This window comes from Rattus norvegicus, chromosome 10 (assembly GCF_036323735.1).
Source record: "Rattus norvegicus strain BN/NHsdMcwi chromosome 10, GRCr8, whole genome shotgun sequence".
NCBI classification, from domain to species: Eukaryota; Metazoa; Chordata; class Mammalia; order Rodentia; family Muridae; genus Rattus; species Rattus norvegicus.
The window spans coordinates 82,878,309-82,893,873 of NC_086028.1; the positions used below are offsets into that span (position 1 = coordinate 82,878,309).

The window sequence follows — 15,565 nt, forward strand, 5'->3', positions numbered from 1 at the left end:
ACACTGCATGTACGATATGGAAAGCAAGAGCCCAGTAGGGAGATAAACTTAAAGGAGCTCATGAACACCTTTATTTTCAAAAAGCGTGCATTGTAGTAAGAGTTTCTCCAAGGCACCCAGCTTGAGATAGGGATGAGAAAAAGCAGCCTGTCTTTTCTTAGCCACCACAAAGTAAGTGTTCAAAAGAATAAATTAGACTGGGCATGGTGGCACACACCTGTCATCCCTGCACTGAGGAAGTGGAAGCTATACGATCAGAGTTCAAGGCTAGCCTTGCACCATAGCAAGTTTGAGGCCGGCTTCATGAGACCGTTTCAAACCCCCCTACCACCACCACAAAAACGAAATGGGGTAGGGGGAGGAAGAGAAGGTTGAAGGGAGGGAGAGAGAGAATGAATGAATGAATGAATGAATGAATGAATGAGTGAATGAATGGTGTCTGGAGAACGGCTCAGCAGCAGGTAAGAGCACATGCTGCTTTTGCCCAGGACCTGAGTTCAGTTCCAGCACCCATGTCCCGCACCTAACAGCCTTCTATAACTTGAGGATTCAGCAGGCTTCCCTGGTGCCACACAGACGCGTACACATAATGAAAAAGAAAAAGAAGGAGTGAGGAATTGACGTGCTCAAGTCAGAGCCATTTCCCCACTGCCCTGCTGAGGTCTACTTGGGGCCTGTGGTTTGTCCTGATACTGGTCTGTGTTGGGAACCGTTATTGTCACTGGTCATCGCAGTACTGTGCGAATGTGGAGATCAGGACAGCTTATGGAGTCAGTTCACTCCTTCCACTTCTTCATGGATTCTGGCAATCAAATTCAAGTCACCAGGCTTTCCAGGCTGGAGCCCTCATGCAACTCTATTTATTTATTTATTTATTTATTTATTTATTTATTTATTTATTTATTTATTTATTTATTTATTTATTTATTATTTTTGACAGAGTCTGATGAGCTCCTGGTTGTCTTCCCTGCATCCATCACCATACACAGCTCTGTGCTGGCAGAGTCTAGCTAGGTTTTTTGTTTTTGCTTTCTAAGATTTTTTTTTCTTTTTCTTTTTTTTTCGTAGCTGGGGACCGAACCCAGGGCCTTGCGTTTGCTAGGCAGGCGCTCTACCACTGAGCTAAATCCCCAACCCCCCTAAGATTTTTTTTTAAATTTTAGTTGTGTGTTGGGGTGTATGTGTGCATATATAAGCACAGGTTACAGGGGATCAATTACAGGGGTTCATGAGCCATTTTATGGGTGCTGGGAACCAAGCCCAGTTCCTCTGCAAATGCAGTGAGGACTCTTAGCCGCCAAGCTGTCCATCCAGCTCCCTCCTGAGAAGTGATAAGACCCGTTAGTTAGAACGTGACTTCTGTGAGTGCTGTGCCCTGGAGGAAACCCACATCAATAGGAGCACATTCAGATATTCAGAAGGCCTTGGGTTGGGGGCTCCAAACCGCATCATGTGGGAGTGAGGGCACGATCAGACTGAAACATGCTAACTCAGGGCACTGAGAGACGTCCTTAGGGAATTTTCCCATGGAAGAGTGTTTGTTTTTTGTGACCGTGGGACTGAACAAGGCCCAAAATGAACAGAGGCAACTGCCACATCCACTGTTCAGTGTCTGCGGAAGCATGTGGTTGTTGAGCTGCCCTTCTGCTTTGGAGCTGATCTTCTCCCACCCACAGTGGCTTGTCGTTCTCCTTCCCCTCCCTGTGGGTCTGCTACTCTGTTGGAACTGTTCTGTGATGTTTCTTTCCCTTTTTACCTAGGCATTTGATCGACAGGCTCCAGTTTGAAGAACCAAATGAAGCTACCACAAAAGAAGAGTCTGGAAGAAAGAGAAGAAAGGGTTGTGACTCTCGGCACAGACTTTGGTCCCCTGTATCCCTGGGGCTTGGAAGAAGCACACAACCATCCTCCAAGTGGGGCTCCCCACTCCCCAGCCCCACGAACCCCAGGACTAGATAAGCTCCTTGGAAAACTGGAAGAAGTCTTAACACTGTTTCTTTTCAGACGTTTGTTTTAGTATTTACGTTTCTCAGTGGAAGGCAGCTGGGGTCTATACCCATTGAAATGAAAGTGGTATTGGGGATGAGCAGGTCAAGCGAAAGGTGGGACGAGGGGGGCTGGTTGTTCAGCTGGTGCCAAAGGCAGCATTGAGGCTCTTTTCCCATGAACCTGGAGGAAGGGCTGGGGAAGCCAGAGAAGTCCAGAAGAAGGAAGTTGGAAGTTTCTGGGGAAAGGTGTCTGATTCTCATCTCCAGCTTCACCAGGAGATGAGAGAAGGGTGGCAAGTGAGAGAGGAACTGTTCACGAGGAACTGGTCGTTCTGTTTGCTGAGGACTGCTGGCTCCTGCTCCTTTCCTTTCAAGGTTTAACAAACCTGATTCCACAATTGCCTCTCTTGGAATTGGTGTGTGTTTTGTTGACTAAATTCCTTAAGCTCAGTGACCTGAGGCAAACCTAGTTCTCCCTCCATCCTCAGTCCCTTACCCTCAGTAACTGTGTATTTATTTCACTTTGGTCAAACCAACACTCCTGCTGCTTCTGCCAGCTGTGCAGACAGTGGTGTTTTCTTGTCACGTGGCCAGTTCAGAGCTCCAATCCTAGGCTGCCAAGGCTTCCCCCACCACCATCAGCAACCTCACCCTGGAGCATGCTTCCAGATTCTTTGTGGCAAAGCATGCCCACAGCTAAGGAGTCGGTGTTACCCTGCCTGTCAGCTAGTGAGGAAATGTGGAGGAGTTGAGAAACAGCTATGGTGCTCCTAGAGGAGCCTGCATGTCTCAGCCTTAACAGGATTTCTGTCGTGCAGAAAAGGCATGGCATCTCATGATGATAGGCTGCTCTGTGTCACCCCACCCCTGAGGTGGAGGTGGCAAGGGCTCCTTCATCTCCCTGTGTTTGTTCTCACAACCCAGACATGTCCTGCGTCAGACCCCGCTGCCTTTCTCACTGGGAACCTGTCAGATGCTAGTTTGAAACCTGCCTTTGAGATGGATGTGGAAGAAGGGAAGGACTTTGGTGCTTGAGTAGTCTGTGTCTGAAACTGGCCACGTCCAGCCATGGGCCACATCAGTTTGCTGTTCTACAGAGCTACTCAAGACAGACAGTGGGGCTGGTGGGTGGGTCTTCATTACTCCCAACCCTGTAGTGTTCCCTCTTGTGTGCCTCAGAAGACAAAGTAAATATCATCACTTTTGGGGTTCCTGATGGTAGGAGTGAAGTCTGTGTCTAAGTAACTTAGAAAACTGTCTTATCTGGAAGGTGGCCTGTGTGCTCCCTCTGTGCAGGGAGTCACCTTCCTCCTCCTTGAGCTAAACACAGAGGTGTGCTTTCGCAGCTGGCTGTAAAGAAATGAGACCCAGAATGAACTGTGTACGTGTTAGTCCAGCTCACTTCTGACGTGTCTCATGGGACCCCTAACATCATAAGGTCACCATTCGGAGACTGGCACACCTGCAAGTTCCACCTCTGGAGGGTACAGGACACTTGTCATCTTATAGAAAAGGCCATTCTGTAATGGAGCCCAAACTCCAGAGTCCACAGAGGTCTTCTTAATGTTTGCAGTTGAGAGGTTCTTTCTCCCATTTCAGCCGCCCATGATATAAGAATTAGTTGTCAACCCGTGTTTGCATTGTTTGCATGGCTCTGAGCTAGGTAGTGTGGAAGGACATGTGAGGTAGAAGACAAGCCCCTGCCCCGAGGGAACTGTAAGGTGACTGTTGCCCAAGAAGGGGTTGGAGCAGCTTCATTGGAGCAGACCGTCAAGGGCCATCTTCAGATCGAGCGGCATGATCAGGGTAGACCACAGGTAGCTCTGGGAGAGCTCTGGTGATAAGGCTTTGGGTTGTAGGTGAGGACACTGTGACAGAGACTCAAACTAAAGTACAGAGCAGAAATGTGTGGCAAGTGTGCAGCTGCCTTAGATCAACGGCATCAGAGTTCTGCTTGTCGGAAACTTCCTAATGGCTGGACAGGTCTGAAGGCTAAGGGGAATGAGGGTGTGGTGGAGGACAAGGCCAGAAGTCAGGAAACACCTCTCTAGTCCTGGGGTTCCCTGTGGAGAGTTTCTAGAGTCAGGTGCGAAGCAGACCTACCTGCTCCAGAGCATGGCGGCCTCTCGCTTCTGTCCCAGGAAAGCGAGTTGCACTGTGTTTATGAGCCTCGATATTCCCGTCACAGGCAGCTGGCCTGGCCCTGCCTCTGCAGGATGGGCTGCAAAACAGCAGTGTGGACACAGCTCTAGGAGGCCTGGCCTGCTGCCCAGGAGGTCTTGTTAGAAGGAATGAGCAATTGGGGAGAGCAGTTGAGCTGCTGACTGCACTGTGTGCTGCAGGCTGGGGGAGAAGGGTGCAGGAGCAAGGCCAGAGGGCACTGGCCTTTCAGCTTTTGCTGATGGTGGGGCAGTGCTAATGGAAATGCAGTCTGCAGAGGGGACTCAACTTGTCTTTGGTGGTTATGTGCCAGTCACAAACTGGAAAGGAAAGGCAGTCACTTCTAGAGACCTGCTGTGGCTTTCTGAGGTGTGGTTGGGGGTGTCACTACTCCCAGACTCAGCCTGTAAACCTTCACTCATAACTGATCTACTGTAACCTTCCTCAAGACGGGTATGTTGATGTAAGCTAGTGACAACTACTGCTGCAACCTGTGGTTACTTGAAATGTGTGTCTGTGCTGGCAGTGTAGGCATGAGGGAGCAGGAGCTTGGCTGTGAGGCCAACTGTCCTGATTTGATTGTGGTCTAGTACCAAGGTGAAGTAAACGTGGATAGCAGTGCCAGCCTCTGAGTCCAAGCAGGGAGTTATGGGATGGCTACACAGACCCTCTGATGCAGGTCTCTGAGGACTAGGAAATAATCGGAGTACAGCCCTACAAGGGCCCCAGGGAGCCACCCTTTCAGCCTTGCTCATGCCTGCTTGAAGCCAGTAGGAAGTAGGGACAGGAAAACTTCCCCAGGCAAGATCTTCCTCCCTTCCCTTCTCTTGTTGCTTTTCCCTTACCTTTGAGCGCAGGAGTGAGAGGCCAGGTCAGAGAGATGGAAAGAGCCACACAGGTCTAGAATTCTGCGTGAGCGTGTGCCCTCGTTTGTCCGAGTCTTGTCTGTGGTTGGGGTGTTGGGACCATTTCCACTAGTGGGGACTAGGACTCACTTTCCACTTTAAGAGAATGGCAATGCCCACTGTGTGGAGGGAAGAGCGTGAGTTAGACATTTTCCCTATGGGAACCCTCTTGGTTTGGTTTGTGGGGAGAGGGGAGTGGATACATGGTTTTTATTTCTAGTCATCAACACAGCTGTCCTTACACTAAATCTGTGCTATTGCATACATGTAGCCATCTTTCTTTTCACTGCAGCAGTGTTTATCAGTAGTTCAAAATGATTTATTTGCTCCTGGGGAGTAAAACTTTTTTATTAAAAAAGAAAAAAGAAAAAAAAAAAAGAAAGAAAGAAAGGTGTGCCCCTTACGATAGCTGTAGAATTATTGGGCCACAAGAGTCACGTCTGCCAGTCCCCTATGGTCACCCGTCTGTTTTGGCATTGGAGCCCTTGTGCTTCAATGTGTCAGTGTGTGTGATGGGGCCTTCCTTGAAAAAGTGGAGAACAGCATCTTGGGAGTGAGATTGGGTTTAATCACTGAGAGGGCTCAGGGGACGTGGTACTGCAGTTGAAAATAGAGAACTGAGTCTATAATCTGCCAGAGAAAGGGACCTTTCTTTACATGCAGATTTCATGTGTCCTTGATCTTTCATTGCTTCCTGGTGTCCTAGGTAGGGGTCACCTAGTTTTGGTGTCCCTCTTGTCTTTCTGTCCTTTGTCCTGTCCCTTCCCACTTCATCTACCTCCCAGAAAGCCAATCCTGCATGCTGAGTTTGTGACATGCCTTCACTCCATTTCATCTTGAGAGGGTTTTAGAGAGTCCCTGGAGTTGCTCCCTGCCCCACTGATCCCTCCTCATAGTGCCAAGAGGCATCAAGGAGCAGACAAGCAGCCGGGCAGACAGCAACATGGCTCGCAGCTGGACTGCGACAGCAGCTGCTCCTGGAGACAGATAGGGAAAACAAGACACTCTTCTTCAGCCCACTTGGGTGTGACCCCTGCTGTGTTCAGTGGGCAATGGGCTGATCTGACCACTCCTCCATCCCTGGTGCTCCCAAGAGGGACAGGCAGGATCCAGGCTCCGCTCTGGGTAGGCCAGACATTAGGATGCCTGCCCCGGTGCTGCCTGGCACAGGCCCTGCTGTGCATTCTGGTGGTTTTTCAGAAACTCCGTGCTGAGGGGTGTCAGTCTGGACTCAGTGGTTGGGGGATCTTCACCACCGGGGAGCCGTACCCCCACAACCACTCTGTCCTGCTAAGCCACCCCTGCCCTCCTAGCCAAAGTGTGGCCTGGCTTTTGTCTTCCCATTTAGTTTCCTCCTTTATTCTCCCTCTGTGCTTAATTTATTAAAATAGTTGCTGTATAATTTATTTTCATAAAGTATAAAAAATAACTAAATGGTTAAAATAGACTTGCAGGCCAATCTTCAATGGGGGTGGGTCTGGGGTGGGCCGGGGAGAGGGAGAGATGTTTTGATATAAACAAACAAATGCACTTTGGGTGTGTTTTGGTATTTTTCTGGGCATAGAGGGGTGGGTGTTGGGATGTCCCTGTAGATTAGTTCCAGAGTGGGGTGTCTGTAAATACTGTACTAATAGGCATGTGTGACTCTTGTAAAGGGACATTAGTAGCTGCTGCAGGTCCTGTTTGGAAACCCTGTGTATAATTCCCGGTTTTTTGTAAGTGTCAGTGCGGGAGACATTTGACTCTTGTGTTTGTATCTCCTTTTTATGATTGCTGTACCGACCCATGTCTTTTTGGGGAGGGATGAAAAGAGATTTGAAATAAAAATGTTTAGAAATGATCTGTTGCTTGGCTTTGTGTTATTTCAGTCTCTCCTGGCTCTTCACTCTCAGTCAGGCATGGGGTCCCCGCACTGGCAGCCATGCAGAACGCCCAGTCCTGTCTCTAAAGCAGGGTTGTTGGGAATTCCTAAGACTGAAACAGGCCGCACTGCCCGAGCTGCCCTAGGAAGGGCAGGAGCACTCCAGAGAGCCTAGGGAAGGCGGGAGGTACCCAGAGCCTTTCTGTCTGGGTGAGCAGTGGCTCAGTGTGCACTGGCACTGGCTGTGACAGCAGCCATCCTGGGGAAGCTGATTGCAAGGCTTCCTTGCTTTTTCAGCTTTGCCCTCCCAGCTCTAGGGTCTTAATGCCTGGTGGTTCCGGGAACCATTTTAACCCCTACCTGCCTTCTCCCTCTTATCCTGCTTCCTGCTTCAGGGGCCAGTGTGCTACCTGGAAATTGTCTGCAGGTTTCCTGCTGGATTCTCTGGGAAGCTGCTTCTCTAGGCTAATCACAGGAGGACCTCTCAGAGTCTCTGTGTAGAGCCCTGACTGTCCTGGGACTTGCTTTGTAGACCAGGCTGGTCTTGAACTCAGAGATTTGCCTGCCTCTACCTCCATAAAAGTGTGTACCACCACCTGGCCAGGCATTTCCCTTTTTATCCAAACAGTTTCAACAATTCCCCAAGAGGTCTTGCCTCCTGTTTCCTCCCATTCATTATATATATATATATATATATATATATATATATATATATATATATATATATATATATATATGTATGTATGTATGTATTCATTCATTCCATAGCTATCCTCAGACACACCAGAAGAGGGCATCAGATCCCATTACAGATGGTTGTGAGACACTGTGTGGTTGCTGGGCATTGAACTCACTCACCTCTGGAAGAGCAGTCAGTGCTCTTAACCATTGAGCCATCTCTCCAGCTTCCTCCCATTCTTTCAACTTCCTAGGGGCAGGAAAGATGGCTCAGTGGCTAACAGCACTTGTTCTTGCAGAGGACCCAGACATGGTGGCTCTGAACCATCTGTAACTCCAGTTCCAGGGTGTCTGATTCTTCTGGCCTCCTTGGACACCAGACACACCTGGTACAGATACATACATGCAGAGAAAACATTCATATACATAAATCTTAATAAAACTCCTTTAATCCCAGCACTCAGGATGCAGAGGTGGGTGGATCTCTTGTGAGGTCAAGGTCAACCAGAGCTACACAGTAACTCCCTGCCTAAAAAACAAAACACCCCCTCCTCCCCAAAACCCAAACCTTCTAAAACCACATGTAAGGGCCTGTGAAATGGTTTACCAAGTAAAGGTACTTGTTGCCAAGGCAACCTGAGTTCAATCCTTGGAATCTAAATGGGGACTTGGTGGACCTGGAACCTGGAGGCCACATGACTAAAAGAGAAAACTGACTTCTGAAAACTGCCCTCTGACCTCCCCTCGCTCACCCCATCCCGCACATACACCACAGAGTTCAAGTCAGAGAGGGAAAGGAATTAAGAAGTTGGGATGGAAACCATGTTGGACTGGAAGCAAGCACAGGAAGGGTTCTGGGCCCTTCTGGCTAGAGAATCCAGCATGTGTGAGAAGGCTGGAAGAGAAGAAGCGGAGTGTGGCAAGACAGGTCTCAGGCTGGACATGAGTCTTTAGGCTGCAATCAATCCCTGTGCCAACCTCTGAACTCCCCTGACACCCGGTTGGATTTCCTAGGTAGTGGGAGAGAAGCGTGATCAGGACAAGGCACGCCCATCTCTGATGCACCTAGTGGATGTCAGCTTCTACCTCTAACAATCCAGGCTGTGGTTGGCCAAACTGAACTGGGCAGTGAACCCTCAACAGGGAAAGGAATTCCGAGGCGACGTCCTCGTGGAGCTGGGGGCGCGTGGCGGCGGGGAGTGGCGGGGCGCGGGGGCGACGGCGAGGTTGAGAGGAAGAGTGGGCGTAGCCGAGTGAGCCTTCGAGCTTCTTCTGCCACCTAGTGGCTGTTCTGAGCCAGGTCACCCAGCTGCAGTCTGGGATGGGTGAATCTGGGATAAATATTCCCAGTCTCTCCAGTCCTCTTCTGTGGCCAGATTTCTCGTTGGCTAGTCGGGGACCCTGGCTTGTCCCAAATCCTCTACCGGACTCGAGGAACAAAATCCCTTTCTAAGATTCAGGGAGAGCGGTGTTTTTTTAATACTTGCTGGCGGTATATAGAGCTGAGACCTACCCTGTGGTGGGTGCCACCATCACAGCTTGCCCCCCACCTCCCGGCTTGACGATGGCCAATGACAGATGCTGGGACCCTGCCGGGCTTGGTATCGTCTTAGGATTCTGTGTAATTCTCTAAATATGTGTTGTTCTGTGCAGGAGCTTGGGTTTCCCCCAGCCTCCCTCCCCTCCTCCTCTGGAGGATTTGCCCTCTTGTCTCTAAGACAAGAGACAGCAGGCACCAGAGGCCTGCTGGGGAAGGCCAACAGGGCCTGTGCAACTCTCTTGTCTAGCCCTCGCCTAGGGGAGAAGGCGGCTTGTAGTGAGGTCTTCATTGCGTCATGTCAGGGCTCCTGCCTAGGAAGCAGATGCAAGGATTTGGGGAGGGGCCAGGAGAGTGAAGGGCTTTAGGAGGGATCCAGTAGTCAAATGAAGGGGGCGAGGCTCGGGATGGAGTCAGATGTCCAGGGGCACCTGTGTACACTCTGGTGCCTGCCACCTTCCCCAACTGACACGCACTTCCCTCTCCAGGCATGGCAGCCTCAGCTGCACCGGGCCAGATTGCATCATGCCTGGCTTTGTTCTCAATGAGAGCAGGTGCCGGAGCGCAGCCTCTTCCCTAGCTCATCCCTTCCACTCCCTCCCAGGCCGCCCGCCCTCCGTTCTCCTTCAGGGCTCTCTCCTCCCTATTAGAGGGAAGAAGGCAGAGTAGGCTGTATCACTGTGGTCCTCAAAAAAGCAACACCAGGTGGCATAGCAGGATACGGACTATCAGAACTGAGTGACAAGGTCAGAAACGTTCTCTTGCTTTTAAAGCTAAAAATAACATAAGCTGAATGAATTCAACCCTGGTAGGAAGTATGAAGCATATGTGGTTCATTCGTGTGGACCTAGAGCTTCCTGCCCATATTTTTGCATAATCTTCAATTCTGTGATGGGGGGGGGGGCACTGTCACCTGTCTTCTGCCAGAGTGCAGAGAGGTGACAATACAAGACCACAGGGCCACTCAGGCAGACCTGGGTCCTGAATCTTGGTATGTTTTCCTTTAGACAGACTTGAAGCATGACCAAGAGACGGTTGGAAAATTCCATGCTGACCGGACGTGAACATTTTCTTTAAAGGGGGGCTTGACGCTGGGAATAGTGACTCATGCCTTTATTCCTAGTGCTCGGAGCTTCAGGGGGAGGTACTATGAGTTCAAGACCAGCCTTAGCTTCATAGTGGGTTTGAGGCCAGTCTGGGTTACATAGTAAGACCTTGTCTAAAATGTAAGAAAGCCAAAGGGGTGGTGGAGTGCCCAGCACACTCAAGAGACAAGGGTGCCTTCTTGTCTTTTAATTTGAGCAAAGAACTAATGTAGGCTACCTACTGAGAACCTGGCTGTGTCAGCCTGGTTCCCCACTGCTCCATCCCTCTGGTGGTGCTGCAGGCTCTGGCTTAGGCACGGTGTGAAAGGGTACAAGTGTGTCCAGAGGTGCACCTCACCCCACCCCTACCACGGCTCCTCAACCTCCACTCTCGCCCCCACTGCCTCCGCTCAGGAAGTTGGTTGGACTAGTAGGGCTAGACTAGTAGCCTTGACCCCAAAGGCTAGGCAGAGACGGTAAATGGTGCCGGTCCTTCTCTTTATAAGGACTTCTTATAAATCTTTCTATGGTGTTCAGAACGTGGGAAGAGAGTTGGGAAGTAGTTTACTTGTTTTCTCCATGACAGGGTTTCTCTTCATAGCCGTGGCTGGCCTGGGACTCTGTTTGTAGAGCAGGCTGGCTTCAAACTCAGAGATCCCAGTGCCTTTGCCTCCCGAGTGGCTGGGATTAAAGGTTTGTGCCACCTCGCCCGGCTTTGGAGTGTGTTGGGAATTTGACATTAGGCTTTCACAACCAAGCTGGCACGAATTTGGCTACTAGGACTCTATATCTCAGAGCCAGACCTGCATATTTAGGGATAGACCTTGCAAAGCACTGGGCAAGCAGCAGCTTGGAATGGGTGGCTACTGCTACCCTGCTTCCATTTCCTGGCCATTTAAAGAGAATGAGAGGGAGGCCAGCAGGAAAGACACAGTCTGGCTTCTGCAACCAGAGTCCAGCTCCTCCAGGGTCTGGGAGAGGTCAGTTGGGGGGGGAGCATGCTTGCCCGCTGACACTCCTGTCTTTTTAGGCCAGGACAGACTTCGTATAAAGGGACAAAGGATCCATTGACCCCATAGCCTTGTGACACTCCCCAAGATTGCCCTCTCTCCCCAGGCAGCCACCAGGGCCCTCGGGTAGCAGACAGGGGCTGTGAGGCCACCTAGATGGCATGGCAGTGAATCTGAGAGAGGCCACAATTAGCTGGGTGGGGAGTACCTAGGGGAGTGCCAGGGCTAGCCAGGAATTGGGTTGCTTCTGGGACCCTACTGCTAACCTCGGAGCAAATCTCCTCATATCCTGCAGTATAGAGGCATGGGAGAGTCCAACTGCAATACCAAATAAACCAGCAGAATCCTTGCTCCCTCGGGTCTCCCTGCCCCCATAGGCCCTCCACACTCCAGCCTATAAAGCCCCCTTTGTCTGATAGGCTGAGGTCTTAACTCTCCATTTTAGCTTCCCACTCCCTTCTCCCTCACCCTCTGGTGCCTGACCCAGAGAGGAGGACTGGGTGAGAAATGTGAGACCGGTTTCTTGTCAGCCTGGACTCTGGCTTGTTCATCATCAGCCAGCTCCTGCATATGAATATTAGGAAGCCCACTACTGCATTCAGGGCAGGTGAATGGCCTCCCTGTCCTCTCTGGACTCCACTCTCTTCTTGGGGCAGAACACCCACTTCATCTATGCCTATTCATGTGATGTCTGTCTCAGTTTGGTCCTGTTCTGTCTGTGACAAGGGACACCTTAGTTTTGGTTGCCAAAGAGAGGAGTCACTGACACTTATCACCAGGGTTGGTGGGCATCATCATCTGGGGTTCAAAAACCTCTTCTTGGTAGAGGATAAACAGGTCATCATCCGGGTTGGCACATGGCTGGAGCATTGCATGTTGGGTGGGCGGCAGGAATCTCCATCCATCCCTGCTCCCCACCCCCGTACCCCAGCCAAAGGTCCTTAGGGCACATTTACAGAAAGGCTGAACCTTGGCAATAAGGAACTACCCCTGTCTGTCCTCGCTGCCATCACCATGTGGAGCGGCACAGTGCCTCCCTGTGTTCAGCAATCCCGTAGGTAGGTCTGCAGGCTTTCAATCTCTTTAAGTGGCCCATTGCCATTTGGGTCATCGGGTCAGCTCTGCCACCAAGCTTCTTGGTTCCCTTGGCCAAACTCCTTTCTGGAGCTTGTGAAAGGAGAGGTGGGGCCCTCTTGACTAGCCTCAGGAAAGTGGCGAGCTTCTTCCCTTGGAGCCCAGTCTTCTCCCCATTGAGGAGACCCCAAGACAGGCAGCTCTGGATGTGGAGACAGGAAAAGACCCTGGATGTGTGAGGCCCCGGGATGCACTGTGTGTGTCAGCGAGACTCCGCGCAGCTGGTAGCGGGTGCCTGCGGGTGCGAAGTAAGAGCTCGTGGAACGCGGCCCCCACCCGGGCAGGGGGAGACGGCGGAGCCCGCGAAGAGGCGGAGTCTGCGGCGGGGCGGAGCCCGGGGCGGGGAGGGCTGGGGCGGTGGAGTCCAGGCGCTCCTGGCGTGGCTCGCGGTCGCCGGGTGCAGCTGCCGGGCCAGAGTGCATGGAGGGGCTGCCGCCCCCTGCGCCCCTTGGGGCCGGCTTGCGGAGGACGGCATAGCGGTCACAGCATGGAGCAGGTCAGCGGATGCCGGATCCGGGCGCGTGTCTGAAAACCAGGGCAGCGGGCGCGGTGACCCGGCGAGGGTGGGCGAGGCGGGAGCGAGGGCCGGACCACGAGGGAGGGGTGCGGGCGCGGGAGCTCGGGGCGGGGCTGAGCTGGAGGAGAGGGATGGGGCCGAGAGACACGGAGCTGGTGCACACTTGCACACGGCGCGCTCTCGGGGCACTCCCCCATCGCTGATAACCAGGGAAGCACGCGCAGAGGGTACACTCTGCACCTCCTCCCTACATTTAGAAGCCCCCATCTCCAGTCGGGAAGGGAAGCCCCTAGACCTTGCTCGCTAAACCTAGGGCTGAGGGGACACCGGCTCTATGGAAAGGTGGCCATACAACTCCGTTGTCCCCCAGGTCCCCACCCTCCAGTGGGACTTAAAGATACAGCGGCCCTTCCCCCTACGTGTCAAGGGACTTCTCCCAGCCTGTCTGCCTCTTCTCCCAGTTACAGCAGCTGCAGCAACTGCTGCCACCATTTCATGACAGTGAGAAGATGGGGTGGGCTAGAAGGCTAGGCTCGCCACATGCGCCCCAAATGCAGCACTGCAGCTCTGGCCAGGTGGGCGGCTGCTTGCCTCTTACCCAGGTTCCTGGCATGGGACTGGGGTGTGGGCTAGGCTTAGTGGCCAGGGAAAGGCCCCTTGCTAGAGCTGTCACTCTGCATACTCTCCTGACCACCGACCCCCACCTCCGAGCCTGGCCAGTCAGGCCAGTGAGTAGGAGGCTCAGATTTTGGCTCACAGCCCTGGCTCTAAGAGGGGCAGCAACGGGTGGGGGTGGAGTGTCCACGATGCTCCCGGCCATGCTGTTTCTTTGGGGTCCTTGGGTGGGGTTTGGAGTGGTAGAGTTGGCTTTTCTGTCACTGGATGTGCCTGGAAATGCTGAACCTGCCCCCTATAACCATTTTGTCCCTGCTACGGGCTTCTTTCAACTGCTTGGTGTGAGGTCCTGGCCTCTTAAGGTCTCTTCCCTTCTAGTGAGCTCAGGTTCCCCGCACTGTTGCAGAGGGGTTCAGGCATGGGCTACCTATGATGATGAAAAGTCAGTAGATGGATGACCCAAAATTCTGGGAGGTTGAGAGACATCCTGTGTTCTGATTTTCTTTCCCGGGCTGCGCTCTGAGATTTGGGGCGGGGTCATGGGTTGCTCTAGTCTCTAGGCCTGTTTGGCATCTTGGTCTTAATTTAAATGGCCAGTGGCAGCTCCCCAAGCAACAGGCCTGGTAGGGGGAAGGGGACACATCCCCTCAGTTATTACTACAGAGTACTGATGGAAACACCAGAAAAGGGGGGGGGTCACTAAATACCGCTGAGTTCTCTAGTAAAAATCAGTTTTATGCTATATGAATTTCACCTCCATTTCTTTCAAGGGGGGAAGGGAGGCAAGGGCCAACACTACTTCCTGTCTCTTCAGCCCCACCCAAGTACTCCTCCAGGTGACCTATTCACTCCAGCATCTGCATGTTCTAGCTTTTCTGCTGTCATCTTCTTCCCCTTTCCCAAAGGACGGGCCTCATCTGGCTGGGTCCCCTATGCCGGTGTTACAGGAGTAGATGTATGAACCTGGCTTCTGACCAATAGGACTCCTGGGCTGACTCCATTGAGCGCTGCTGGCAAGCCTGGGATGTGTGTCTCCAGGCCACTGTGAGAGCTGCCAGCTATAGAGAGGGGTGGCCTCTGTGGAAGAGCAAGACTACTCAGCCTGGGGCCTTCCAGATGTAGGCACTCCCTTGTGATGGGCGTGGTTGCTATGATCTGTGCCAGCCTGACACGTCTAAGATCTTGGGGTACTCTACGTCCAGTGCCCTGTCAGCCTCTCTGCCAACGGCTGTGCTCCAAGCTGCCTGAAGCCCGTGGTGGTTCGTAAGGGGTGCTTCAGAAACCAGAGCTGCAGCAGCTCCTATTTTAAGTTTTCCATGTGCCGAGCCCTCTTGTAAAGCAGAGAATCCTTTTATAGTGCACGAGCCTCCCTGGTGTGTCTGCTTGGTATGTGTGGATTCTGGCATGTAGGGTTTCCTAAAGGGGAGCCTGTCTGGAATCTCTCCCAGGGGCTGGATTTGCCAGGTTCCCCCAATCTGTGGCCAGCCCCTCCCCCTTTCCTCCCCAGTGGACTGCCCTCTGCTGCCCAGGGCTGGCTCAGGGCCAAAGAGGAGAGGGGCAGCTGCTGGGGACTTCCAGAGCGTCCAGGGTGTGTGTGTGTGTGGGGTGGTGGGGGAGTTAGGAGCTACCCACCCCTTTCCTCCTTCCTCCTTCCTTCCCTCTCTTTCCTTTTTCCTTGTCCCCTCTCCCCTCTACTCTCTGTACTTCTCTGAAAGGAAGGCACAGACCCTCCTATGTGGGTGCATGGGTCAGGGTGGGGTGGGGTGGGGTGGGGTGGAGTCTGGGTCGCATATAGAACTACAGAATCCCTACAACAGGAAGGGTCCAGCTGATGTGATCTTCCTCAGCCCCTTCTGTACCCTACAATAAAGAGCAAGGTCAGACTTTGATTGAGTCCTGAATCCGAGCTGGGAGAATCTCTTAGATTACTTAACCTCTCTGAACCTGCTTCCTCATTCACACAGTGGACCCAATTATATCCATTTTACAGTGATCTCAGGAGATTAAGTGGAATTAGATTGGAAAGACCATCAGACGTCATCGGCATTCGACACAGTTCAATCCCTTTCCCCTCC

General features: G+C 52.2%; 2 protein-coding genes across 5 annotated transcripts in view; both read left to right on the forward strand.

Annotated features, from left to right (window-relative positions):
- Socs7 (suppressor of cytokine signaling 7) overlaps positions 1–6,893 on the forward strand; it is a 36,677-nt gene extending 29,784 nt beyond the window's left edge. For all 3 annotated transcript variants that reach the window (XM_039087731.2, XM_039087729.2, NM_001427009.1), the window contains one exon: positions 1,761–6,893. The gene's annotated coding sequence lies outside the window, so the exon portion shown is untranslated. The remainder of the gene's footprint in view (positions 1–1,760) is intronic.
- Positions 6,894–12,712: 5,819 nt separating this feature from the next.
- Positions 12,713–15,565, forward strand: part of Arhgap23 (Rho GTPase activating protein 23) — a 102,210-nt gene continuing 99,357 nt past the window's right edge. For both annotated transcript variants that reach the window (XM_063270144.1, XM_063270145.1), the window contains exon 1: positions 12,713–12,854. In XM_063270144.1, the coding sequence (XP_063126214.1) occupies positions 12,846–12,854 (9 nt within the window). In that variant the 5' untranslated portion in view covers positions 12,713–12,845. The remainder of the gene's footprint in view (positions 12,855–15,565) is intronic.